The following is a 26,073-nucleotide window of genomic DNA, read 5'->3' as shown; positions in this document are numbered from 1 at the left end:
TACACAGCAGGTAAGTGGCAGAGACAGGTTTAGAACCCAAGTCCTCTGACTCCCAGCCCCATGCTCTCAGACCATGTTGCTTCTCTTCCAAGCATTTAGTGCAGTGCAGTGCACTGCATTCAGTAGTCCTCAAGAAATACCATTGATTGATTGATAATGTTTTTGTTCTTTTCTGTGCAATCAGAGGAGCCTTGTGGATGATGTGCTTGGGCAGCCATTGTGCCTGAGTTTGGGAAAGAGGTTTTCCTTCTCTTTTGAGATATTCCAACCATATATTATCCCTGCCTGGATGTTTTTCTGCATTTCACAGTAAGAATGGCCTATTCAACTTATTTTCAAATTACTTTTATATTGGATCTGGGTTCACTCTTGACTGAATGTGACTTATAATGACTTAGATGAATAGAGACCGCTGTAGAATTTTGAACATGTTTCATTTGTCTTGATTCTGTTTGCAATCTCTCTTCATTTCTGTCTTTCAATTCCATCAAGGTATTCTGTTTCAGCCTTTTTTTTCTTTCACTTCTTTTCTTGCTCTACTTGTTTCTGTGGCTACTCCCTTTTTTTTTGTTATTTCTGAACTCTTCCTCCTGTTGTTTTTTTTTTAAAAAAATCTTCTAAATGTCCTTGTGAAGCATCATTTTAAATTTAATTTTTAATGTCAATTCCCCATCATTTTTACCTTCACTTAGTAGAGGTGCCTTGAACATGATTCCAGTGTCCCTTTTTGATCCTACATTACCATCTTAGTGCTATTTTCACTTGAGCCTTTGTTGTTATCTAGAGAAAGAACAGCCCTCCACACCACACATGTGGAGGGATGTTAGGTAATAGCTTTTCTAATTGTAGTTTCGTTCAGCACTTTTTATTTTGTAACCAAAGGTCATCTCCAGGTCTGAGCTTTGCTGTGTGACAGATGATGGGAGAAGGCACGAATCCTGGATATGGCTGATTCCAGAGACTACATTTAGAGGACTCTACACAGCTGTTTGGTAATGGCAGTGGTTAACTGGATCTTTAAAAACAATCCTTAGTCCACTTAACTTTCGTCATCTAGGTGTTTGCTCTCTTATGTGTACTGAGAATCCACCAAGGAGATCTTCAGTTGTGTGACCCTGTCTGGAGGTAGCAGGCAGGACTTAGATGATTTCTTGATGACCCTTTTAGTTGTATGATGCCTTGCCTGTGATTACTGTGGGCACGACTCTTCTTCAGTGGCAGAAGTACCAGAACTCAGTTATTCCGTAGTCCTTTAGAAATAAAGACCCAGTTTAGATCAGTTAAAATGAAGTCAAAACCAAATGCTTGCACCAAGATCTAAACGTTGACTCCTGGTTTTAAGATGGCTAATGGGAGATTTTGTGTACTTTCATTCTCTCATAAGGCGTCCCATCTCCATTTATTACTGTTGACTTCTGGGGCATGGTGGGTTCCCAGTCTCATGTGACCAGAGAGTTGAGGCCGTTTCCCCAGTTACATAATGCTGTCAAATGTCCCGGGAGGCTGGAGATTTCAGGAACTGGGCTTAACAGTCAGATAGTCGGGATGTCTGCCCCTATAGCGAAGACATGCACAGCTGCTCTTGATGAGGAAGTGGAAGTTCTTAGACCTCAAGATTGATCAGCTCCACCCAGTAGGTTGGGCAAATCACCAGGACACTTCTAGATGATGCCTTTCACGCTTGTACTGGTTCTTTAGACTTCACTGAAGCAGCCAAGAATGAGAACTCATATCCCGAGAGTTGCCTCTTCTTCTTCAGAGAGAGATATCTTGGCTTTTGATTTGCTCTGGTGATTCCCAAGTGCGTAGGTCCATCCGCTTGTGAAGAGCCTTTTCCAAATCAATCTAACTCAGTGTCGCTTGTTTCAAGTCGATCGAACTAGGTTTTCAGCCTTTTCCGAATCAATCTAACTCATTGTTGCTTGTTTCGAGTCAATTGAACTAGGTTTGTTAATGATTCCCTCTTAAGACTTTTTTTTGGATGACATTTTGAAAAAGAGGTCCAAAAGATGTGGGTGCTGTGGGGTGGGAGTGGAGTTAGGGAGGAAGGTCTCAGAAGGACCTGGATTCCAATCCAGGCTATGCCACTTGTCTGCTGTGTGTCTGTGGGCAAGTCACTTCACTTCTCTGTGCTTCAGTCACCTCGTGTGTAGAGTGGGGATTAAGACTGTGAGCCCCTTGTGGGACAGGGACAATGTCCAACCTGATTTGCTTGTATTCACCCCACTGCTTTATACAGTGCCTGGCATGTAGTGAACACTTAACAAATTGCACAATTATTAATTATTATTAGTGGGCCTTACCTTGAGGGTAAGAAGAAACTCACAGTCTTATCAGCTGCACTCACACATACTGATAAAATCTCACCAACAGGGGTGACCTACTCACATTCTCCTTTTCTCTTTTCCTCTCCCAGAGTCTTTCCCTCTTCTTCCTCTGTTTCTCTCTCTCTCCCTCACCTCTCTGCTTCTCCCTCTATTTCATTCCCTCTCTCCCTCCCCATTTTAGGACACCCCAAATTTTAATTCTGATGCTGGGTTTTCAGGATGTCTGCAATATGTGAGTCAATTTTGGGGCATCTATAAGGAAAGCTTGCTCAGGAAAGGTGAAAAATAATTTGCCTTCTTTAGAGGAAGCATATTAAGAATGATTGTTTCAATCACACTTATGCACACATCTACTTTTCTCTATTAGGAGAACAGCTGGGTGCCCTGGAGTAAATGGACTCGAATATTCTTTTCTAATCCTGGGTAACCATTTGGTGTGCATGCACCCCATATCTGAAATACTGAAAGAGCTGAATAATGCATAACTGGTTTGAGAGATACATTAGCTTGGATCAGAAATCAGCCTTATTTCAAAGAGCTATCCAATGCTTTACGTTAAGGGCTCGTGAAAGACTGGGTGCCCCTTATAATTCTTTTTGGAGATTTTGCACATTCTGCATTTTGAAAGCCAGAGTTCTGGGAGATGGGAGGTAAGCAGTTTTACAGAAGGAACTTTATCAAAAAAACAAAAAACAAAAGCCCAGCTTTGGTTTCAGCCATCCAGACTCAGGAAGCTTTACGTACTTAGAACATGCTGAGAGTTGGACTCAGTAAGAGTCACATGAATTGAAGAGGAAAAATACCTTGTTTATGCCTACAGGGAGCCTTGCAGCCTGAATTTAATGTTGTTGGCTCTGTTGGCTCTCTCGGGTGGGTCCTAGGGAACTGGGCTTAGAAAAACTTCGATTAAACTTAGGAGGCACTGTCATTTTTTAAAAAAGTGATATTTGTTAAGTGATGACTGTAACAGGCATTGTGCTAAGTGCTGGGATTAATACCAACTACTCAGGTAGGACACAGTCTGTGTTCCATTTGGGGCTCAAATTCTTAATCCCCATTTTACTGATAACTGAGGCTCAGAGAAGTTATATGACTTGCCCAGAGTCACACATCAGACAAGTGGCAGAGGGAGGATTAGAACCCAGGTCCTTCCAATTCCCAGGCAGTGCTCTATCCACTAGGCCAAGCTGCTGTCTTGTCTTGGGACATGTTTGAATTTCTTTGGAAATAGCTGTGGGAGTTAGTTTGCTTATTAAACACTATCCCTCTTGCTCTTGCTCACACTATCCCTCGTGCTCTTGCTCTTAGAAGAAAAATGTATTTGCTTGAGATGGACTTGGGGGCTGACAGCTGAAATAGAGGATTCTGAAACACAGACGCTCCAGGAGGAGCCCAGAGATTCCCTAAGCCTGTTTGTGGGGTTTGGGCAAGAGCTTCCCACTGCCAAAGGAGCTCTAAGACTAATAGAGCCAAAATCACCCTCATCGTCATCATCAGTGATATTTATTGAGAGGACTGTTCTAAGCATTTAGGAGAGTACATTGCAATAGAATCGATAGACAGGTTCCTTGCCCACAGTGAGCTAATAGTCTCTGGGGGGGCAGACATTAATATAAATAAATAATATTCCCCTGAGTATGGGTGGAAGTGGTCTAAAGAGGAAATGATTACTGGGAATATGTCTACTAACCCTTTAGCATTTTACTCTCTCAAGCACTTAATACAGTGCTTTGCACATAATAAGCACTCAGTTAATTTGCTTGATTGATTAGTGGCTATCTGTGGACATCTCTTGGAAAGTTCTGCTGAAGAAAACACCATTTTCCTCAGTAATGCAAAATATTGAAGAAAAAAGGCTCTCGTTTTTGTGTTGTTTCCCTTTCAGCACTCTCCACCTGGTGATCCTAATAGTTGCAGACTAAGTCAGGTACAAATATTTGCCATGCTAGTGTTTAGTGTATATCACAGCAATTGTAAATTGATATTTTCCAGGTTTCAGCTGAAAGTGTTCAATAATTCATAGGATTTTTATATAATCTTCTGGCTTGTTGCAGTTTCACTTAAATTGATGTTAGAGATAAGAGCATTTTGTTTGCTTCCTGGAGCTAACCACCTACAAAATATGCCATTCATTTATTTTGTATATGTACAATTTTGTCTGACTAATTTCTCTACATTGAGATATGGCCCTTCACACTGTCAGTACGAAGGACGAGAAGTTTGGGTCACAATCCACTAGTTTTGAGGTAAAGGTATCTGAGCGAGAGAGAACGAGAATGACAGATACCTTCAGCACTTTGGAGATGCTTTTCCTTTTGTATTTATGAGTTGGTCACTTTGAATGCCCCATGTCAGCATTTTCTTTCCCACCAGCTGACAGCTGGACCAGGATCCCTGAATTGGAGAGATCTGTCAGCAGTCAAGTGTAATGTTGCTCTGCTAAAATGATCTACTGTGCCACACCCTCCTGTACCTGCAAACTTCTCTGCCGGGCAGAACAGCTTCCTAATGTCAGCTCTGAGGCTAAATTCAGCTAGCATAGTTGTGAGAAGTCTCAAGCAAGGGAGGTTCTTTACTTTCTCTCCTCATACTGGCTGCTCTATAAGTAAGCTCTATTTAGGGTCAGTCTTCAGGTAGCAATGGAATTAGTTGTTCTAGGGTATAAATATGTAACCGGAGTTTTTGACTAATATTAGGTCTGGCACAAATCATCAGTAGATTGGCACAACTTCTCCTCTGAACGTTGCCAGCCTGGCACAGAGTGCAAAAACTATTTTGTGAAAATTTTGTTCAGATTTAGGAAATGTTTTATTTACCCCATTTTACAAGTGGTAACTTCTGGGGGAAAAGAATAATAATAATAATGTTGGTATTTGTTAAGCACTTACTATGTGCAGAGCACTGTTCTAAGCGCTGGGGTAGATACAGGGTAATCAGGTTGTCCCACGTGAGGCTCACAGTCTTAATCCCCATTTTACAGATGAGGTAACTGAGGCCCAGGGAATCGAAGTGACTTGCCCACAGTCACACAGCTGACAAGTGGCAGATCTGGATTCGAACCCATGACCTCTGACTCCCAAGCTTGGGTTCTTTCCACTGAGCTACAGTAGATCATATGAATTACCCATTTATTAGTATTAATGTTTGTCTTCCCATCTATATTGTGAGATCGTTCTGGGCAGGGAACGTATCTGCTAATTCTGTCGTATTGTGCTCTGCTAAGAATCTTTGCGATAGATCTGATGGCTGTATGCTGACAGATTCACTTATCCCTTGCGGATCTTTCGTCTCTGAAAGAAGCTGGAGCCAAATTGCAAGGGGTTCCCACTGCAGAGACAGACCTGCAGGATTAAAGGGGTTGAGGAGCAGAAGAGTGTGCCAGACCTGTGGGGCGGTCTGCTTTGAGGAATGTCAGTCAGAGAGCATTTCTCCTCTGGGAAGCCAAGTTTGGAAGTCCTTCAGTTCCTGGCTGCAAAGCCATTCGGGCGGGGAGAAGGGGGAGTGCGGGTAGATGGAAGGGAGGTAGAGAAACAGAGAGAGAGAGTTATGCTAGGGTGCACAGGGGCAGAGAATGATTTATCCTCCTGGCCTCTATAGTTTTCTTGCCTTTCAGTAACAGTCATCAATGAAAACCGCTCGTTCCATCCTTACCGAGACAGGTAAAGCGGCAGCTGAAGAAATCCATTTTCAATAATGCAACGGAAGCAGAGCCACTTTTGGGGGGAGGAAAGGGAGTGTGACTGAAAGCTTGTGATTGGTGAGCTTTCCGAGGCCTCTGCCAGTAGGGCTTCAGTGGAATGTGAAACCAAATCATTTACAAGTTAAAGATAGACACAGAATATTTAGGTTCTGAAGCTGGGTTTAACTCTCTCACTTGCCTTAGCACCTTTAGGGAGTGCTGTTTGCGTCAGCTTTCTCTGTTGGGCTCAGCTATTTTGTTAGAGTTTGTCCTTTAACATATACGCGACAGAATTTGTCGCTGAACATATATGCGCTTATAGTTTACAATTTCACTTGGATCCTCTGGATATATTGGAGTAAAGGGGCTTGAGAAGACCATGGTACGTACATTAGGGTAAGTGGAAAGCTGTATTTTTAGGTACAGTTCTTTGGGAAATTTAATCGGGATTGGGAACGAGGACATAGTAGCTATATTAAGTTTTGAGGCAAATTCTCCCTGAGTTACATTCTCGGATTCTGTGTGCTAAAACCTGGTACCGGTTCGGGTAGCACATTTTGCCCTGCTTTGGTGTTTTGTTATATTGTTGTGTTATACTGTCCCGAGCGCTTAGTACAATGCCCTGCACGTAGTAAGCACTCAATAACATCCACAATTGCACATTAGACACCTTTGCACTTGATTTTTAAACAGATTCCTCTTATCCCATATGCTTGCTATCAAACAAATACCAACATTATTTTCTGCTATCATTTTATCCGGCCATGCACCTATTCAATTTCAAGCTCAGTTATTTGGGACTTTGGATCAATGGTTGAACCTAATTCAGAGAAATAAATCATCTCGAATTCTGTGGGTGAAGGATATAGTGGAATATTGGGGTACGCTTTGCAGTTTGACCTACCTGGTAATAAAGTTTGCTAATTTTCAAACTAAGAACAGAATTCAATGATTCAGTTGAAAATTGAATTCGGAAGCTTTAGGTAATCTTTTCAAAACAAGTGCCCAATATAGTTTTCCGTGGCGAGGGTCCTTTAGTGATACTGTTGTCTTATTAATAACCTGTATGCTTTTACTAAAAGGTGGGCACTTGCTAAGTGAAAAAGCCTAATTATTTGAGAAAGAAAAGGGTGAAGTGCGTGTTTGTGTAGGTATGTGCGTGTGTACATGCGTGTATGTGTGTTTTCCAACAACCTCAAATCTTGAAGATTTCCTTTTTTTTTTTCTAACTAGAATGATATTCTGTCCTTGTTACCCCTAGGTTTTGTCTCTGTACATATTTTTGTTTTCTGTTTTGTAAAAGGCCCTCTTAGCTCTCTTCTAAGTAACTACTCTTCCAAACTTGTACAGCATTCCTCTGGAATATTGAAGCCTATAATAGTCAAAGGGCACATGGTGCAAACTGGAACTTCTGCTTTATATGGAGAAAACAAATCTCCCGACATTCTTGTATACAGAGATCTCGTGCTGAAGAGAGTTGTTAAATGCAGTCAAACTTCACCCTTCCAAATACCTAGAATTTTAATTCACTGAATAGGATAATTGAAAGTTGCAGTGCTTTAGCTAGGGATAAGTAGGAGCACAAACTTTAATATTTGAAAAAAAATCTAATTCTGCTAAAGAAACTCTTTCTCCTTTAAATGTAAGCACTTTTCTCTAAGGAACTGCTAAAAATATTAAGCAACCAAAATTTTCATGATGTCCTAGTAAAAGGAAGAAGTAAAAAGCACTTCTCCTTCCTTCCAACCTCCGCATGTCAGTTTTCAGTGGGTTTTTAGAAAATTAACTAGAGATATGCAGCCCCCAAATGCAAAAACTGTTGAAAGACTTTCTAAACTAAGGAGAGGGAGAAGGAAAATGTTTTTCTACTATTCATAAACAGTTCAGCCCAAGGTTGCTAATCAGTAAATGGATTTTATTGTTTTTCTTTCTTCAGAGTAAAATACTGGGGGGAAAAAGCCATTCACATTATTGACTTTGCTTGAGTATGCTGAGAAGAATGTCTCTTATCTTTTCCTTCTTTCCCTTATTCATTCACTTTCAAAGCAACTCCCATTCAACAGCCTATCTCAAGCTTGTTTGTTAGAAAGATGGGACAGCTGATGAGCCACTCTTATCAAGAATGTTTTCACAGCACTTTGAACTGAAGGCAACCTTACCTTAAACACTCTAAGTTGGGGAATAGAAAAACAAGTCTAAGCAACTTCCCCTACTGGATGGTCATTTTCCTCAAGGGCCACAATTTCCTAGCTTGAGTCAGACCTGAATTTAAAGGTTGATCATAGGTTTAGCTGTATCACAGCGTATATTGCATGTGGATGGTTCTTGGTCATGTGGTTCTTCCATCTGTGTTTCATCCAGATTTCACTCTTCATTTCCCAGGTGATTTTCACTTCACAATAATTCTGTTTCATTCTGCTTTGAATCAAATACCCTATAGAAGTCGGGTCCCCATGCACACCAAGGGGAACCCTTGGCTAGGAGAAGAATGCAAAGTACCCAGACTTTCTCTGAGTGTTGGAACTATTCTTTCAGAGAAGCCCATTGGACACACCAAAAACCAAATTCCCTATTTGAACCCCTACAGTAAATCACTTGGTGTACTCTGTGATATCCTGGAGACTGAAGAAGTAAATGGAGTTTCCACAAGTTTCAAGCATGTTCCCAAGGAATGACTAAAGCACCAGGAGAATCCAGCTCAATGAGTCACCCGTAATATTTTCAGAAGTATCCTAAGAATTTCTTGGAGGTCTTCCACACACGTACGAACGAGACCCACCCTTTTTTGGCTTAGGAAATGGGTTATCATAACTTGCAGTGACCTGTCTGAATTCTGTGATTTTTAAGAAGGATAGCAAAATTTTTCCCTATTCTGAAAGGCGATGATCTTAATAAAAGGAAATATGCAGGGTAAAGCCTGGATAAAGGTATTCAATTTCAACTCATCAAAAGTGTTTTGTGGCCCCAGATCTTAAGTTGGTTCAGGGAATGCTTTGATGCTTCCTTTGAAGGCCTTTGTTGGTTTTGTTTGAGACACCTGTAATATGTACATCAAATGTATATTTCTGAAATGCCAGTCATTTTATTTTGGATCTCCAACTTTAAGGTTCCAATATTATTTTTCCCCGTAGACATTTTCCCCATTTCTACAGAGAGCTTGCAATCATGCTGACTGTGAAACAGCATTAGGGAGAAACTCTAGAAGAAACTTGACTCTTTCTCAGTCACTACATGCTTTCAGCCAAATTATTAATGGTAATCTGATGGCAAGGCATAAAGTGAATGAAGAAGGTGCTACCTTTCTTTGTAAGATGAACTCTTGGAAAAGTAGAAACTAGAGCGCTTCACTCGTAGAATATTGAAATCACAGAAACAATTCTGCCGCTTCAAATTTCCTCTAAAATCACCTTCTAGTGTCTGACCATATGCATATTAGAACAAGCCAAGGGGCAGATAAAGAGGAAAACCTGGGAAAACCAGATTCCATCCATCCCCTGAAGGTTCCAAATTCTCTCCTACATCTGACTGGGAGAAGGGGAGGGAATTGGATTATCCATCGATGAACATAGTGTAGGTTGCCCACTCAGATTAATGAATTAATCAGTGGTATGTATTGAGCACTTACAGTGTGCAAAGCAATCAGTCATTCGTATTTATTGAGCACTTACTGTGTGCAGAGCACATAAGCACTTGGGAAAGTATAATATAGCAGAGTGGGTAGACATGTTCCCTGCCCACAGAGATTATAGGTTTAATCCTTCGTTCATGAACTGTTTATGGAGTTTAATCTTTCTTCCAAATCACTTTCCCCCTTTTGGCTGAAAAAATTGGATCCTTTTTTTTTTAAGCAGAGCTTTGAAGGAGAAAAATACAATTCATTCATTCATTCAGTCATATTTACTAAGCACGTACTGTGTTCAGAGCACTGTACTAAACACTTGGAAAGTACAATTTGGCAACAGATAGAGATAATCCCTACCAAACAACAGGCTCATGGTCTAGAAATCACGGGGTTACAAAAATTTAGTTATCCAAGAGCAAGATTTTTGTTCTTGCAGAACATGAATCAAATGAAACAAACCCTTTTCCTTTTCAAGTACACAAGTACAAGTTAAAAGTCATGAAAATCTGCATGTATTATTTTGTCTACTGGAGGTTTCTCCAATTTTCTTTTTCGTGCCATACAAATATATTTTGAGTGACAAATTTCTTGTAGAAGCAGCCTGGCTTACTGGAAAGAGTATGGGCCTGGAAGTCAGAGGACCTGGGTTCTAATTCAGGCTCTGCCAATTGCTTGCAGTGTGGCCTTGGGCAAGTCACTTCACTTTTCTGTGCCTCAGTTTCCTCTCTGTAAAATGGGAACAAAATAACTGTTCTCCCCCTTAGACTATGACACACCCTCCATCCCCCCCCCCACCCCCACCCCGGAACAGTAGCTGTGTCCAACCCGATTATCCTATATCCACCCTAGTGTTTAGAACAGTGCTTGACATGGCCCAAACCCCACCCTTCCCACATTCTCAATACTGTAGACACCACCACCTTCCTCCCTATCTCACAAGCTGGCATTATTTGCATTATCCTCATTCAACTCGTATGTTCAGTCTGTAATCAGATCAGGTCAGTCTTTCATAACATCTCTAGAAACCATCTCCCCACCGCCCTACCCCCTTTCCTCTCCATCCCAACTTCTACCACTCTGATCCAAGCATTTATCATCTCTCTCCTCGATTACTGTATCACTGATTACTCTTTGCTGTCCTCCCTGCCTCCAGTCTCTCCCCACTGCAGTCCATATGCTGTTCAGATCATTTTTCCCACCCCTCTAAATCGTTCAAGTGTTGCCCATCTATCTTCACATATCTTATCTTCCTTAACACCTCATTTCCCCTCCCTTCTTCTGGGCTTGGATCCCCACCCCTAATACACTTAGATTCTCTCCCCACCCTAGCACTAGGTCACCCTTCCTCAGCCCACCTCCAGCACCTGTGTACATGTCCGTACACTCTGCCATTCTCCTATTTGTCATTTATTTTAATGTCTGTCTCCCCCACTAAACTCTAACCTCCTTGAGGTCAGGAATTGTGCCTCTCTACTCTATTGAATTGGATTCTCCCAAGCACTTAGTATAATGTTTTACACAAAAGTGAGTGCTCAGTAAATACAATTGATTGACTGATTGATATTGGGCTTTCTCTCCTCATTGCCCAAGTTTCTCCCATACATTACTCATTTCAAACTAGAGCATGACTGCACTGTTTGGTATTTGGGGGCTTCAACGGGGGAAGCGATTCATTCAAGGACACAAGCTTTTTCCTAGAGCTGAACCCAGGATCTAGGAATAATCTGTCTTGCCTAAGCTTGTAGTTCATTTCTGAGTAATGATGAAGCACCTCCAAGAAAGGTGGTTATTTATTGATGCATAGGTTGTATTCATAAGTAAACTTTATTGCACTCTGACATTTTCAGTATGACTCCTCTTTACTGTTGAACATTTTTCAGCAATTCTCCCTTGCTCTTATCTGATAATTATGAAACTGTACATATTTATCCAAATGAAGATATTTTACCATGGGTATTAATCATGACTGGAGAGCACTCATAGTGCATAAATCATTCATAATGAGACATTCTCCATGCCAAATTCTTACTTTGTTTTCGTAATTAAACACAAGCATGGTAAGTGCTATGAGGTGTGTTTTTTCAGTGAAATTGTACAAGTGATTTTACACCCTCCATTTCATTTTCATGATGGTATACTGTAATCGAGTTAAATATAAGGGTGAGAAGGGATCTAAATTTAATTTCATTGTTCAATTATCTCAATAATATTTCATCAGTATAAAGCCCCTTTCTCCCAAGAAGTTCATTCTCCAGCCACAGTTTCTGCTCCCATTCCTAGCAAGTCATTTAGGAAAGCAGCTTGGCTTAGTGGAAAGAGTTTGACTCTGCCACTTGCTGTGTGATCCTCGGCAAGTCAGCTAATTCTCTGGGCCTCAGTTTCCCCATCTCTAAATTGAGGATTCAGGTCCTACGTCTCCCTCCTATTTTGAGCACTCTGTGGGTCAGGGACTGTATCCAACCTGATTATTTTGTATCAACTCCATGCTTAGTACAGTACGTGGCACATATTAGGCACTAAAGTGCTACGATAAACCAAATTGGAAATCGAACTGCTGGTCACAGCAGAAGTTGCTGATTCTGGAAGAGGACCTGAGATATTGGTTGGAGAATGTTCTTGTGCTCTCTCTGCATGGGAAATCATATGTGTTAGAATGGGGGGTAGAATTGACCTCAAATAAGCATTTTTTACGGGTTTTTTTAGTGCTCATTACATACCAGGTCCTGTCTGAATGCTAGGCTAGATGAAAGATAATCAAATTGGACACAGTCCATAATCCACATGGGGCTCACAGTCTGAATCCTCATTTTACAGATGAGGGAACTGAGGGCCAGAGAAGTCAAGCGACTTGCCCAACATCACACAACACACAAATGGCTGAGCTGGAGATTAAAACTCCGATCCTCTAACTCCTGTGATTTTTCCGTTAGGCCACACTGCCTGCTGGAATTACTATTGAATTATCCACTTGATGCATCAGTAGCATTTCTTGAGCATCCACCATGGGCAGAGCACTGTGCTTAAGGTCTTCAAGAGTACAATAGTGGTAGAATACCAGACCAACTCTTTTATATTCTATTCTCCCAAGTGCTAAGTACAGTGGTCTGCACACAATAAGTGCTTAATAAATACAGCTGATGGCTTGATTCGTTGATCTCTAGTCTCTAAGACCTTACAATCCCGGTCAAAAATAAAAAGAAGTCCCTATATTTTGATGCTGATTCATGAAAATATAGATATAGGGATATGACCTTCTGGAGGGTAGACCACCCCACTGAGTTCTGAGTCGTATCTTCCCACTTCATAGATGAGAATACTCTGTGAACCAGAATACAGACTGTACTAATGATGAGGTATATTCCAGCTTTTGCTGCTTCTTTATCTCTGAGGCTTATCAGCGGATCATGGAAGGAAATTGAAATAGTCTTTGATGATTTCCTTTTCATAAGGCCATCTTTCTAATTTCACAGCCGATCCCACACTTCTAGGCAACTGTTGGATATGTTCCAGAGTCTTCCCAGGGATTGAAGCTGAGCCGATCCTTTTCCCTGCTATAAATATTACAGCAGTGATTTGCCCTTGTCTTGTCTTCAGACACTTTTTGTCCTGTTTTATGAGTTTGGAAAAAAACAACACACTACTCTTTTTCAATAATGATTCTGCTACAATATCTGCTGATTTCTGAAGTACTAGAGTTATGCCCACCACTCCCTTCTTAAGGGAGTTTTCAGGATTGTCTTCATACAAGGTGGATTTTAATTGCAGTTCCTTTGTGGGGAGTGCATGTGGAAGGTAAGTTAACTGATGGAGTGCAATGCACTGTACTAAGCACTTGGGAAAGTGCTACAGACTTACAAGACATTCCCTGATCACTAGGGGCTCAAACTCAAATGCAGAAGACATAAAAAATATGTAGACGAAGAGGATTCAGAATAAATTAAACGTTCAAGGAAAAGAGAAAGGAGGGGAAAAAGAGAGAGAGAGAGAGTTCTTCTCTAGACTGCTCAGTCTTATCTTCCTGTGCCACCAGCCAACAATACTTTCCTTGGTTTTTATCTTTCGCCCTATCCTGTTAAATGCCATTTTTCTTATCACCATTTGGGCTTCTGGAAAACTGAATCCTCCTTTGCTCTAAATTGTTCCTCTCAGTACTGTTAGGACTAGTGGTCTTATAACAGCAATCTGATTTATCTTTAATTACTCTTGCCCCTGGAAGAATCACAGATACCCGCCTTTGAGTTTTATATTTAGGTTCCTGAAAATCATCTTTATTGTGAGATCTTCCCTACTATTAATTTCCACATGATCTAGCGTTAGGCATTTCCTGGCTCATTCTCACCCTGAGTATTCCAATTGAAATGATGTCATTCAGAGTTCGTTTAGAAGAAAAATACAGAAAGTTCTGACTTAGATATTTAAAGCTGAAGCATGGTTTAAAAGTATATCGCTGATCTTAAATGAGTGCTTACATTGCCATATGTTTATTAGATACTTGTGTATTTCTCTTCTACTAACTAATATCTGTAAAAAGATGCAAATTTGTTCTTACTGGAGATAATTAAGTCTGAAGAAAAACAACCATTTCCAAGTTGCTCAAATTTTTTCCCCTGAAATATTTCAGATTCCTTTTCTTTAATGAGAGACTCACATTCATGAGATATGGTGATTTCTCTTGATTTACCATTGCCCTGAGGGTCTTTTATAGTGAAGTAGAGGAAGCTGGCCACCAAGTTAGTAATCCATTTATAAAGCAGATTAGTTTTCCTCGGTTTATCCTTATTCGCGATTCAAATTGCATTATCCACTTTCTTGAGATTTTTTTCATTGATCCAAATAAATCTAACTATGTGCCTTTTCACAGAACTGCTTATCCGGGAACTTCCAGTAACCTTCTGGCATTTAGCATTGCATATTCCCTGGATAGCAATTTTTTTGTAATTATTCAGCATCAAAGGTCCCAAGGATGTCTCTAATGCAAAAAGGCTACCATGAAAGTCATTACCAGTCCACTTATTTATTTCTGTGTCCTGTACTTTGTCCCGTTCAATTCCCTTTGATAAGGATGGATATCATTTCATCCTTTCAAAAGCCAGTATTTGTACAAAATTATACCTCTTGTGTTCATGGAATAACAAGCTATTTCCTTCAGAATGAAGAATCTAACACCTTTGGTTTTGTGAAAAAGTACACAATGATTATACCTTTATATGTGTTTATTGCTTATCTTCTGGGTAGCACTAAGCACTTCATAACCTACCTTACTTACCTTCACGGGTTTTTTCGTTGATGTACAAAATGACACAACACACAAAACGCGTGAACGAGAAACGCCTTATTCTTTTAAACTCACTAACACAAACACCTTTTGCATTTTCTTGATTCAGGTGAAAGTCCTCAGCCTCCTACATTTTCAGTCTTAATTTCAATTTATAGAGAGCGATAATTTCTACCTTTATTTAAATCTTAAAAAGAGCTAGATTCTGCCAGTATCAAAGTAATTTCGAATCAGCCCTTGCCGTTGCCTCATTTTCTCATTTTGTAAATAACGGAATGGAAATCCACTGACACATTAGCATTATCCAGAGGTTGTAGGCTCGTGATGGAGACCCATCGGGAACGAAGGATGAGCTTCAGTACTGGGATTTTAGAACCAAGAAACTTCATAAAGGAATTGAGTGTATTGCTGGAGTTTGAGCTCGTGCCACTCAGACTCCCTCTTGCCTGCCACTCATGGTTCCACTGGGGACAGAGGGTAATGATGAGTAGGTGGACAGAAGAGCAGCATGTTGCAGAATGTGCCTGAGTGTTTTTTGGTGCAGAACCCATTTAAGACTGAAGGGTCCTCAGCATCATGCCATTACTGTGCTTCGGTGCCATGACTCAGAAGTGGTCCCCTGAGAGCCCCCCCAAATTCACCGGCTACTTTTTTGGATTGCTGCTGGATCTATCCCCAAGACTCGATGTCCTCAGTGGTTCTTCAGGTTGTCAGATACAGTCACTACTGGTGGCATCGCTCTGAGGTTTGTTTTTTGTTGTTCTGAGGGCTCTTGAAAAAGTACCTAACCTGCTTTATTCTGCCTGATTCCCGCTGTGTACATAGGGAGAAGTATGTTAATGGTGTGGTTTCACATCTAATGCTTCTGTTGGTGCACTCTTCTTCTATTGCCATCATCTTTTTACCAACAGTATTGCCTTGATGATTCAAATTCAGATTGTCATCCTCTGTGACCCTGAATGTTCCATCCTGAACTTGCCAAAACGTCATTTTATTTGGGCCATGGTATCTTGATGTATTGTATAGCGATTCTGGGCATAATTGGGCTGACTTCATTCCTGGAAAATGAAGAGCCAGTAGTCTTCCCCCAAGAGTTATGCAAGTGTTGTCGTTCCTTGGCATTAGAGCAGCATGATCCAAGGGACAAAACACAGGCTTGGGAGTTAGAAAGACCTGGATTCTAATTCCAGCTCCATCACTTGTCTGCTCTGTGACCTTGGGCCAGTCTGTAATTTTTCTGTGCCTCAGTTATCTCACCTGTAAAATGAGAATTTAGACTGTGAGCTCCATGTTGGACAAGGACCGTGTCCAACCAGATTATTTTGCATTTTTCCCAGGGTTGAGTACAGTGCCTGACTCGTAGTAAGCACTAAACAACTGTCATTAAAAAAATAAATAAATAATTGGGAGATGACTCCCAGTGATTCTTTCCCTGCCTTTTTTTGTAGCAAACCAGACAGAAGCCACATTGTTTGCTTATATATGGTAGTTTTTTTCAGTTATACTTTGTCTCATATCTCATTCATTCAGTCATTCACTCATTTAATCATATTTATTGAGCACTTACTGTGTGCAGTACACTGTACTAAACACTTGGGAAATTACAGTACAGCAAAAAACAGCGACATTGCCTTTCCACATTGAGCTTACAGTCTAGAAGGGGGGAGATGGATATCAATACAAATAAATAAAATTACAGATATGTGCATTGGTGCTGTGGGGCTGGGACAGAGAAAGAGCTAAGGGAGCAAGTCATGTCTCCATAATTATGTTGACTTGAAGGAATGGACGGAGAGAGCCATTCAGCTGTTTTTATAGCTTTCTGGTTCCTTTTACCCTGCTAGCTCAAAGCCAGGCTCCGTTTTGCCACAGATTACTACATAACTGTGGGCAGAGTACCTTTATAGAGCTCCCTGGTGTCGGCTTGGCAGAAATCTTCTCTGGAAAATACCAGGCCCCAGCTTGATGTCTTGTCTCTTGTTAGGGTGAACCAGGCTATCAGCAGGATTTTCAGGAGCTCTCAGGAATTTGCTTTCAAAAACCATTAAGCCCTTCACTGGGAAACCTTGTCACCGATTGAATGCGATGTCCACCTCTCCCTGCCTAACAAAGCTGTAGTCTCCAAGTGACCAACATCTGAGAATTGCTCATCAGAGTAATCTTTGGCCCCCTTGGATCTGGAAATCCCAAATTTTCATTTTGGCCAGTGCTCGGTATTTTCACAAACGAAATCACAAGCTTTTGCCCAGGGTGCTCCCATGCGATCCCTAGAACGGGAAGTTGATACCGGCCACATAGGCCGGGGCCAGTGTGGCTGATGTGGGCTGCGTCCAGCCATCCAAGTGGCTCCCTGCTTGTTGCTGACTAATTCTCAAACGAACAGAGAGCTACTTGGAGCCCTCCAGAAGGGCAACGGGGAACAATGGAGGTGCTCCCACTTCTCCAAACTTCCCCTGGCTCTCAAGAGTCCCCCTGGGAATTTTGCCATCACAGTTGTCTGGGTTGGGTTCCTCTTCTTCCTCTTCCACTGTGGGACTGCTTTTGTCGTGACCACTGTTAGCACGTTTTCTTTCAAAGCCAAAAGGAAATACTTTCCAGTTAGTCGTCTATATTGAGTGCTTGCTGTGTGTAGAGCACTGTACTGAATGCTTGGGTGAGTACACTATAACAATAAACTGATATATTCCTTGCCACAACAAGCTTAGAGTCTAGAGGGGAAGACAGACATTAATATAAATAAATTACAAATATGTAAATAAGAGCTAGGGGCTGGAGAGAGAGTCCTCTGAGTCAGAGGACCTGGGTATTGCCACCTCTCTGCTGTGTGGACTTCGGCAATTGCTCTAACTTTTCTGTGCCTCAGTTACTTCATCTTTAAAATGGGGATTAAGACTGTGAGCCCTATATGGGGCAGGGGCCCTGTCCAACCCGATTATCTTGTACCTATCCCAGCACTTAGAACAGTGCCAAACATATCGTAAGTGCTTAACAAATAGCGTTTAATAAAAAAAACCCTGAATTTAAACTGTTTTGCATTGTAAGTGACCTCTCATCAAAGTGTGAATTTAGATGTATCCCCAGTAATTCCAGAAACACTTTAATCTTCAGGGAACTAGTTTATGGTCATAGTTGCTGGAGTGCACTGAGATTGGATTCTCTGTACTCATTTGGAGTTGTTTGGGGGAAATATTCAAACATCTTCCATAAAACTGGCAACCTGATGTTCTACTATTGCCTCAAAATGTCTTTTTTAATGTATTAATGGTAAACTGCATAAAAGAACTAGTGTTAGATCATAATTGGAAAAATTTTACCACCCAGACTAAGGTATAGATGAGAATCTATTATTACCTGAGAGTGTTGCTTGACAGAAAATAACCTATTATTTGCCGTCTGAAATTTTTCACAAGTTTTTTTGAACCAAGCACTGTATTCATGTTGAACGCATGTTTCTCAATATTTAAAGTAACTTCTCTTTCTGGTAAATTAGGCAGTTTCGAGGAACATCCACTGCTTTAGACTGTTTAGTGAATTTCAGCAGTGCTGCATCCTGCGTAGAGCAATGCACTAAACATTCCTTTGGTTTGCTGAGTCGATGGTCTTTCTTAAGGGCCTGATTTAACTACCAGGGAATTTCTGTAAGTACTAAGAGAATTGGGATTATTGAGTCTACATTGATATGGTTTACATATGTGTATGTAAATATATAATATATAAGTATAATATATAATTATATACTATATACACACATGCAATTGCATTTTCAGTAATTGTTTCTCCTTGTAGTCCATTTTCTTTAATCTGATTCCTAATTTTAAAAAACCCAAAACCTACTGCCTGTCCATAAGTAACTAGCGGTGGTGTTTACAATGGAAACGATCAATGTTACTCTAGCAGGAGGTGATGCTGTATTGTTTAAAAACACACTTTGTCACTGGAGTCTTTTTTAAAACAAATTTGTAAGTCAAGCTTTAAATTGTTTCCTTTTCAATTACTGTGGATACTCTGGCTTGAGACATTTCATTTTCAAAATGGCCACTAATGTTCTGAGCAATACAAGGCAATAAATAGGAGAATATGTTCTTGTTTCTCTCAGTGAGGTTAGTGGATTTCCTATTTTTACTTTGGGTGGGTGTCATATTCAGTTTCCTCAGCATAGGTAAAGTTCATGCACAGAATGTGCTAGGCATTTTTTTAAAACCTGGACAAGTTATCCTTACTTTCAGAGAGTGTCCATACCTTGAACTATTTATCTCAGGTTCCCTGAAGTCCTCATTCCATATAGCAAACTGGGAAATTTAATCCCCTCCAAAATTATTCAGATTTATTTTTTAAACTCCATTTCAGCCCAGATTCATGTATGATTTGCCAAACTCTTATCCTGTACTTGGTCGTGCTCGATGAGCACCGCACCCCTAAAGAAATAGCACCGAAGATGGTCCTCTGGTTCTCACTGGAAGCTTGGGCTAGCCCTGCTGTGGGAAGCTTATTCTGGAGGGCTTTACAAACAGAGAATCAGCATGGTCCAGTGGATAGAGCATGGGCCTGAGAGTCAGAAGGACCAGGGTTCTAATCCCAGCTCTGCCACTTGTCCGTTGTGTGACCTTGGGCCAGTCACTTAACTTATGGGTACATGTTACCTCATCTGTAAAATGGGGATTAAGTTTCTGAGCCCTGTTTGGCTACCCCAGCATTTAGTACAGTGCCTGACATGTAATAAGTACTTAACAAATACCATAAAAAATTATTGAGGGCCTACTTTTCTAAAATGGCTGTCAGGGACAGGTTTCCGTGAGGCAGGGGTTGGGCAGCGTGATCTTTAAAGGGAAAGTAGTGTCACTTGTTGAACACTCACGTTATGTGGTGCACTGTAATACGCCCTTGGGAAGTACAGAATGAAGAAATGATCCATTCTGAAAATATTTACAACTCGAAGCGGAGGCACCGCCCAACATATATTATCTCTTCTCTCCCAAGTCTTTAGTAAAGAATTTGCTTGCAGTTAGGCACTCAATAATTGCTATTGGTTGATTGACTGATTGATCATTAGATGGGTAATTTGTTGCTCGTTTTTATTCGAGGGAAGGTCTCAGCGTTCTTGATTTGCCCCAGATGACTTGGTTTGAACCTGCCCCTTTAGCAATTTATTTTTCCTTCCGAGTCCTGTTTAACATCCCCCTCCACACCCACATCATTTAAATTAAGGCTGTCATTGATCTGTCATAGAATACACTGTCACGTCTGTGTCATGAGAATGAAGGTGTAATTGTCAACTCAGATGAGGATGATTGATGTGCGTAAAAATAAATTGAGTAATTCTTCTTCCGACAGTCAAGACAAGGCAGGAGAACTGGAGTCTCTGGGGATTGGTAGTAAGACGATGTGCTTTTCCTGTCTGCCTGTCGGTCAGTCCTTCTGAGTTGAGCCCGGGATGGCTGTGACTGAGGCACCGCTCCCCATTGATGGCTACTCAGTGGCATGGAGAAAGGGGTTCACACATTCACACAAATAACGAGATGAAAACCTGATTAAGCCCTTCTTTTCCCTTTTCCCACTCCCTTCTGCTTTGCCCTGATTTGCTTCCTTTGCTCATCTCCCCTCCCAGCCCCACAGCACTTATGTACATCTCTGTAATTTATTCATTTATATTAAGGTCTATCTCCCTCTCTAAACTGTAAGATCATCGTGGGCAGGAAATATGTCTGTTATTGTTATGTTGTACTCTCCCAAGTGCTTAGTACAGTGTTCTGCACACATTAAGTGTTTGGTAAATATGATTGAATGACTGACTGAAAATGCCATTCCAGCTAGAGCTCTGGTGGGATTGGGACTGATGATTGAGTGGACCGGGCACAATGAATGCCTTCTCCTGCAGGTGGTAGTTGCACCTGGGAAACCTTGGAGAACCACTGAGGCAAGGGGAAGAAGGAGTCAAAGCTGGCCTTTATGTTCAACCCTGCCTAATGGAATAAAATTGCCTCTAAAGGCATTAATATGCAGTCATTTGGGGACGTACAGTCTGCAGAAAGAGAAAACGAGTTATATTCAGGTGCTAACTGAACTTGGGCTGATATTCAGCCCGATAAGTGCTGTTGGTTAATTGATCTTGATAGACAGCCATGGGAAATGGAGGGTCACTAAGGCTTGCCTTTGAAAGATATTGTAGGATTAGGGTTTACCTGGTTATAAAGCCTGTTTTGAAGAAATGTAATTGGAAAACATGAGACCCAGTTTTGGGCTAAGAATTTGGGGCCATTCTGCTTTCTCCCTCTTAAGAGTTCTGCCAGTTCTGCTTGGCCAGCAATAGAGCTAAGAGAGAGAATAATACTATATTGTTATTATATTAAATTATTATTGTATGATGTTATATTTCTATATTTGCTATTATTATTACTGTGGTATTTGTTAACGTGCTAGGGTAGTTCTGGGGTAGATACAAGATAATCGGGTTGGACACAGCCTCTGTCCCACTCACAGTCTTAATCTTCATTTTAGAGATGAGGTAACTCAGGCACAGAGAAGTGAAGTGATTTGTCCATGGTCACATAGACAAGTGGCAGAACCAGGATTAGAACCCAGGTCCCCTGATTCCCAGGCCCGTCTTCTTTCCACGATGCATCGCATTGCCCCATTCTGGTGAGTCATGAGAGTGGACGTAATGCAGGTTTAGTTGTGAAAGCTTCTAATTATGTGACTGGAGCCCCCATCAGTCTTCCCACCCTCTCATATTCCCCTGAGTTTGTGATTGTCATTCTGTACTGTGCTTTCCCGCCTACTCCACAGAGTTTTTACTGCACCCACTCAAGCTTCTCATCTGTCTCCAGTCCAGTTCTCAAATGGTGTGTGCTCCAGATAGAGAGGTGCAGACACACTGAAAAACTGAGTTCGCTTTGGAATTTGCAGGGAATGGAGTAACTGCTCTCCCCACCTCCAGTAGCTCTCCACTTTTTTTTCCCCTTTTCATGGTCTCCTGCTATTCCCTGTGAGGAAGGGGAAGAGAGTGAAAGGAAGAAAAGAGGCCAAACTGGCCCAGAACTTGGATTTCCCTGCGAACCAGTGGCCACAGGCTATTTGCAGAATCCCCTGTGGTCCGTGTCCCTTCCCTTTAAAGACTCGTGCCATGAAGCCAGACACTTTGTGGGCTGAACCAGCACAGTGGGAGTTTTCTGCCTTTCTGCTCCAGATGGTTTTTGCCTCTGTCAAGTCAGCCTCTGTTCAGATTTTCCTTTCTTTTGAACAGAGACCAGAATAGACCCCGAAAGGGAAATAGAAGAGAGTGGTGTTTGAGGCCAAGAAGAGTTGTTGGGTACAGGGAGGAGATGAATTGAGACGAAGATAAATAGGGAAGTAGAGGAGATTAAGTTTAAAAATGTCAGACACAGAGAAGGAACCTTAATGTGTGAAAGAGGAATTCAGACAGGTAGAAAAAAATAGCCCAACAGAAAGCATCGATCCTGGGGAAGAAATGGGGAAAAGACCGAGTGAAAGGCAATGATTTTATATGGAACCACAAAAAAAGACACGTGTTGCGGAAGAATAGAAATTATAAATTTATTCAGCATTTTATCTTTGTCATTCGGTTCATTCAAAGCAGTCAGTATTTTCTGAGTGCCTTCAGGAAGCATGATAAACTTCTCTTTTGGAATTTCCCTTCTTCCTCCCAACAAGAACAAAAATCCCTCTCTACCCATAGCCCCTGTTGTGGGCAACGCAATGTGCCTACCGATTCTGTTATATTGAACCTCTCCTAAGTGTTTAATATAATGCTCTGCAGACAATAAATACTCTATATAACTGAATGATTGATTGACCCAAGAAGTCTGAGAGCAGTTTTCCCATAATCTTCCCCTCCCACCATGGCTTAGGGGTGCAGGGATGGTGCAGGGTTTTCCTCTGAAACACAGTTCCTCACCTAGGAGCCCCGACTGCACACTGGAGAGTCCTGAAGCCACAAAGGGGCAGGTAAATTGGGGAGGTGACCCATTCCCTACATTTTCTGCCCAGCTAACCAACAGGGTTATCAACCAACTGCAAATTCGTGGATGCTCCTTATAAATGGGCAAAAATCGGTTGTGTCCATGAAGCCCTCAAAAATATCCTAGAGTCTTGTAAATACCAGCGGCCATCACACTGGCAGGGTACCAGGAGGAATCCACTGCCACTTTTAAAATGCCGCCTTGTTTCACGGCTGGTGCCTGCATGTGGAGTTTGTTGGGAGTCCAGCCACCACTTCCATCAATCAATGGAATTTATAGCGTGGCTCGGGGAAAAGAGCATAGACTGGGGAGTCAGAGGTCATGGGTTCAAATCCCAGCTCTGCCACTTCTCAGCTGTGTGATTTGGGCAAGTCACTTCACTTCTCTGTGTCTCAGTTACCTCATCTGTAAAATGGGGATGAAGACTGTGAGCCCCACATGGGACAACCTGATCACCTTGTATGTCCCCAGCGCTTAGAACAGTGCTTTGCACATAGTAAGTGCTTAACAAATGCCATCGTTATTATTATTATTATTGGAATTTTGAGTGCAGAGCTCTGTACTAAGTGCTTGGGAAGGTACAGTACAATTAGAGTTAGCAGACACGCTCCCTGCCCACCAGGAGCTTTTGGTCTACAGGGTGGGACAGAAATTAAAATGAATTAGAGATGGGGGCCTAGTAGAGTATAAGGGTACATCCATATGTGCTAAGGGGTGAGTATCAAAGTGCTTAAGGGGTACAGAGTCAAGTGCATAGGTGATGCACAGGGAAGGATAATAGGGAATGACGGCATAGGGCCAGCTGTCCCTGAACAGTTACTCCTCCAACCATGTCCCACCCCCCCGCCGCTCACCTGGAATGCCTGTCCTCTGCTGCTTCAGTGTTAATATTATGCAGGTAAAACATTGTGAAAAATCAGGTATTTTTATTCATATTGTTTGTAAAAATCACTCTCAGCAGTTGGCCACCCTGACTGCAAGTGTTCAGTGTGCTTTGGAATCTTTCGGTGAAAAATGCTTTTTGTCTGCATCATTTTATAAGTGTGCTAAATAGTCATTTCCTGGGTCCCCCCACCCAACCTTTTTTTAAAATTTCAGATCCTCAGATGGGGCCCTGCTAGGTTAGCCATTCATATGACTTTTATAGCGGACAATGCAGATTTCAGCTAGTTTGCCCCATCCAGCTCAGAAATGGCACACTCTGCCATTTTTATTTGGTATGATGATTTTTGGCACCCAGTCTCCTCCACTGTATACCACGTCACCAAATTCCTCTGTCTTGGAAGTGGCACCTGGGGAGTGAATGCAAAAACTCTGGAAGTGGGGTGCAGAGCTTGTTCACTTGTATTAATTTTGTCTGTCTCCTGCACCACCCCCCCAAAAAAAACTGTGAGCCCATTGTGGTCAGGGAATATCTCTCTTTATTGCTGTATTGTACTTTCCAACCACTTAGTACAGTGCTCCGCACACAGTAAGCGCTCAATAAATACAGTTGAATGAATGAATGAATGGAGCCCCACAGAAACTCTCTGGGCTCAGGTGACTCCTGACCAACCTATGCAAAATGGTGCCTAGCATGCTCTAGCATACAGCATAGCACGTGATCTCATCTTTGTTTCCTAATAGTAACCATGGTAACTAATTATGGTACTTTTTAAGCACTTATTATGTGTCAAGCACTGTACTAAGCGCTGGGAAAGGTAAAAGATAATCGGGTCAGACTCAATCCCTTGCCCCACACAGGGATCTCAAACTGAATTGGAGGGGGCATAGGTATTTAATGCCCATTTTACAGATGAAATAACTGAGGCAACTGAGTTGAAAATGAAATTAAGTGACTTGCCCAAAGTCATCAACCAGACACATGGCGGAGCCAGAATTAGAACCCAGGTCCTCTGACTATTAGAACCCAGGTCCTCTGACTCGCATTAGTCCATTAGGTCCACCAGGCCACCCTGTTCACTTTGGCAGTTGTCCATTAGTGGCCATCCTGAATCCAACCCTGGGCCCTGGACATCATCCCGGATCTCCAACACCTTCTTCCTGAAAACACAAGTGGCTCACCTGCCCACCTTGATGCCCTGTTTTTTGGCCAAGAAGCTGTTTGTGGTTTGGTCGGTATCTTCCGCAGTAAGATCCTCTCTGCTGGGGCCTCGTCCGAAGGCACCGCATATGTAAATCCCATAGATGTAAATCTAGATAATCATCATTTGATGTTATATTTCTCTATTAATCCATATTGTATATTTACTGCTGCCTCCTGATTTGAACTGTTCATTTTATGTTAGAGTGACTTTTCCGGGCTATGTTGCTGCTAGAGTCTATTGGTCTGGTTCCTGACTGTCTGAACTGCCAACCATTCCCAAAATGTAACAGCAGTCCATCTGTGTCCCCTGCTGAGGGAACACTAGCCAGATATCAAGATCAGGAGCCAGTACTTGATCACTAGGTTGGCCAGCTCTTCAGAATGTTTCCTGACTAATAGAGGTATGAGTTTTGGGTGCAGCCGTGTCCCCAAAAAGGAAGGAATTTGAGTGTTATTCCTGTTGATGGATTCAGGTCATTGCTGTGTTCTGTGTATCAAGCTTTTTTTTCCGGAGTTCTCAATATCTTTGCTGGAATTCTTGGGTGATCTGTTCACACATTTTCCTTCATGGATTATTATCCGAGCTTTAAAAAAGGCCCTTCACTATTCCCATGCGAGGGGCCTCAGAATTGGGTAGACTCTGGGATGAGTGGGCTCAGAAGATCAGGGGTTAAGGGTCCTGGGTTTCTGAGTTGTTGGCCCTGGAATCAACTTGAGTCCCAGGAAAGGGCATTTGGGCATGAGGGGGCAAGTGTTCCCTTCTCTTTCAGTGTTTGCAATTGCTCCCAAAACCTGGAGGGTGAGGAACATACAGCAATCAATGAATTACTGAACTCTTGGGCAATAAAAAGAAGTGAAGTGACACTTTCCCTGCCCAAAGAGCTTACACTTGATTGGAAAAGATAGATGAAAAACAGTTTGACAGGTAGAGTTTAGGAACTTCTACTTCTGGGGTCCGACATGGGATTTCTTCCGCCCACCCAGTACCCGTGAATGTTATGAAGAGAACCCTTTCAGCCCACATTCACTACCAATTTTTCTCCCCACAGGGTGCAGGGGAGCAAGATGTTAAAGATAGTCGGTGTTAAAGATAGTCGGTTAATTTGGA

General features: G+C 41.8%; 1 protein-coding gene across 23 annotated transcripts in view; it reads left to right on the top strand.

The window, feature by feature from the left end:
• Positions 1–26,073, top strand: part of DTNA (dystrobrevin alpha) — a 282,794-nt gene that overhangs the window by 61,182 nt on the left and 195,539 nt on the right. For 7 of the 23 annotated variants that reach the window (XM_016227845.3, XM_016227843.2, XM_016227848.3 and 4 more), the window contains exon 1: positions 6,195–6,402. The exons of 2 other annotated variants lie outside the window; for them this stretch is intronic. In XM_016227845.3, the coding sequence (XP_016083331.2) occupies positions 6,386–6,402 (17 nt within the window). In that variant the 5' untranslated portion in view covers positions 6,195–6,385. Of the gene's footprint in view, positions 1–6,120; positions 6,403–26,073 lie in introns of those variants that run through there. 14 more of the 23 variants (XM_016227852.3, XM_029068852.2, XM_016227837.3 and 11 more) reach the window with 11 other exon arrangements.

The sequence above is a fragment of the Ornithorhynchus anatinus genome, chromosome 7, assembly GCF_004115215.2.
Source record: "Ornithorhynchus anatinus isolate Pmale09 chromosome 7, mOrnAna1.pri.v4, whole genome shotgun sequence".
In the NCBI taxonomy this organism is placed as follows: Eukaryota; Metazoa; Chordata; class Mammalia; order Monotremata; family Ornithorhynchidae; genus Ornithorhynchus; species Ornithorhynchus anatinus.
The sequence above is the reverse complement of the archived record's forward strand: the minus strand, read 5'-3'. Positions and strand labels throughout refer to the sequence as shown.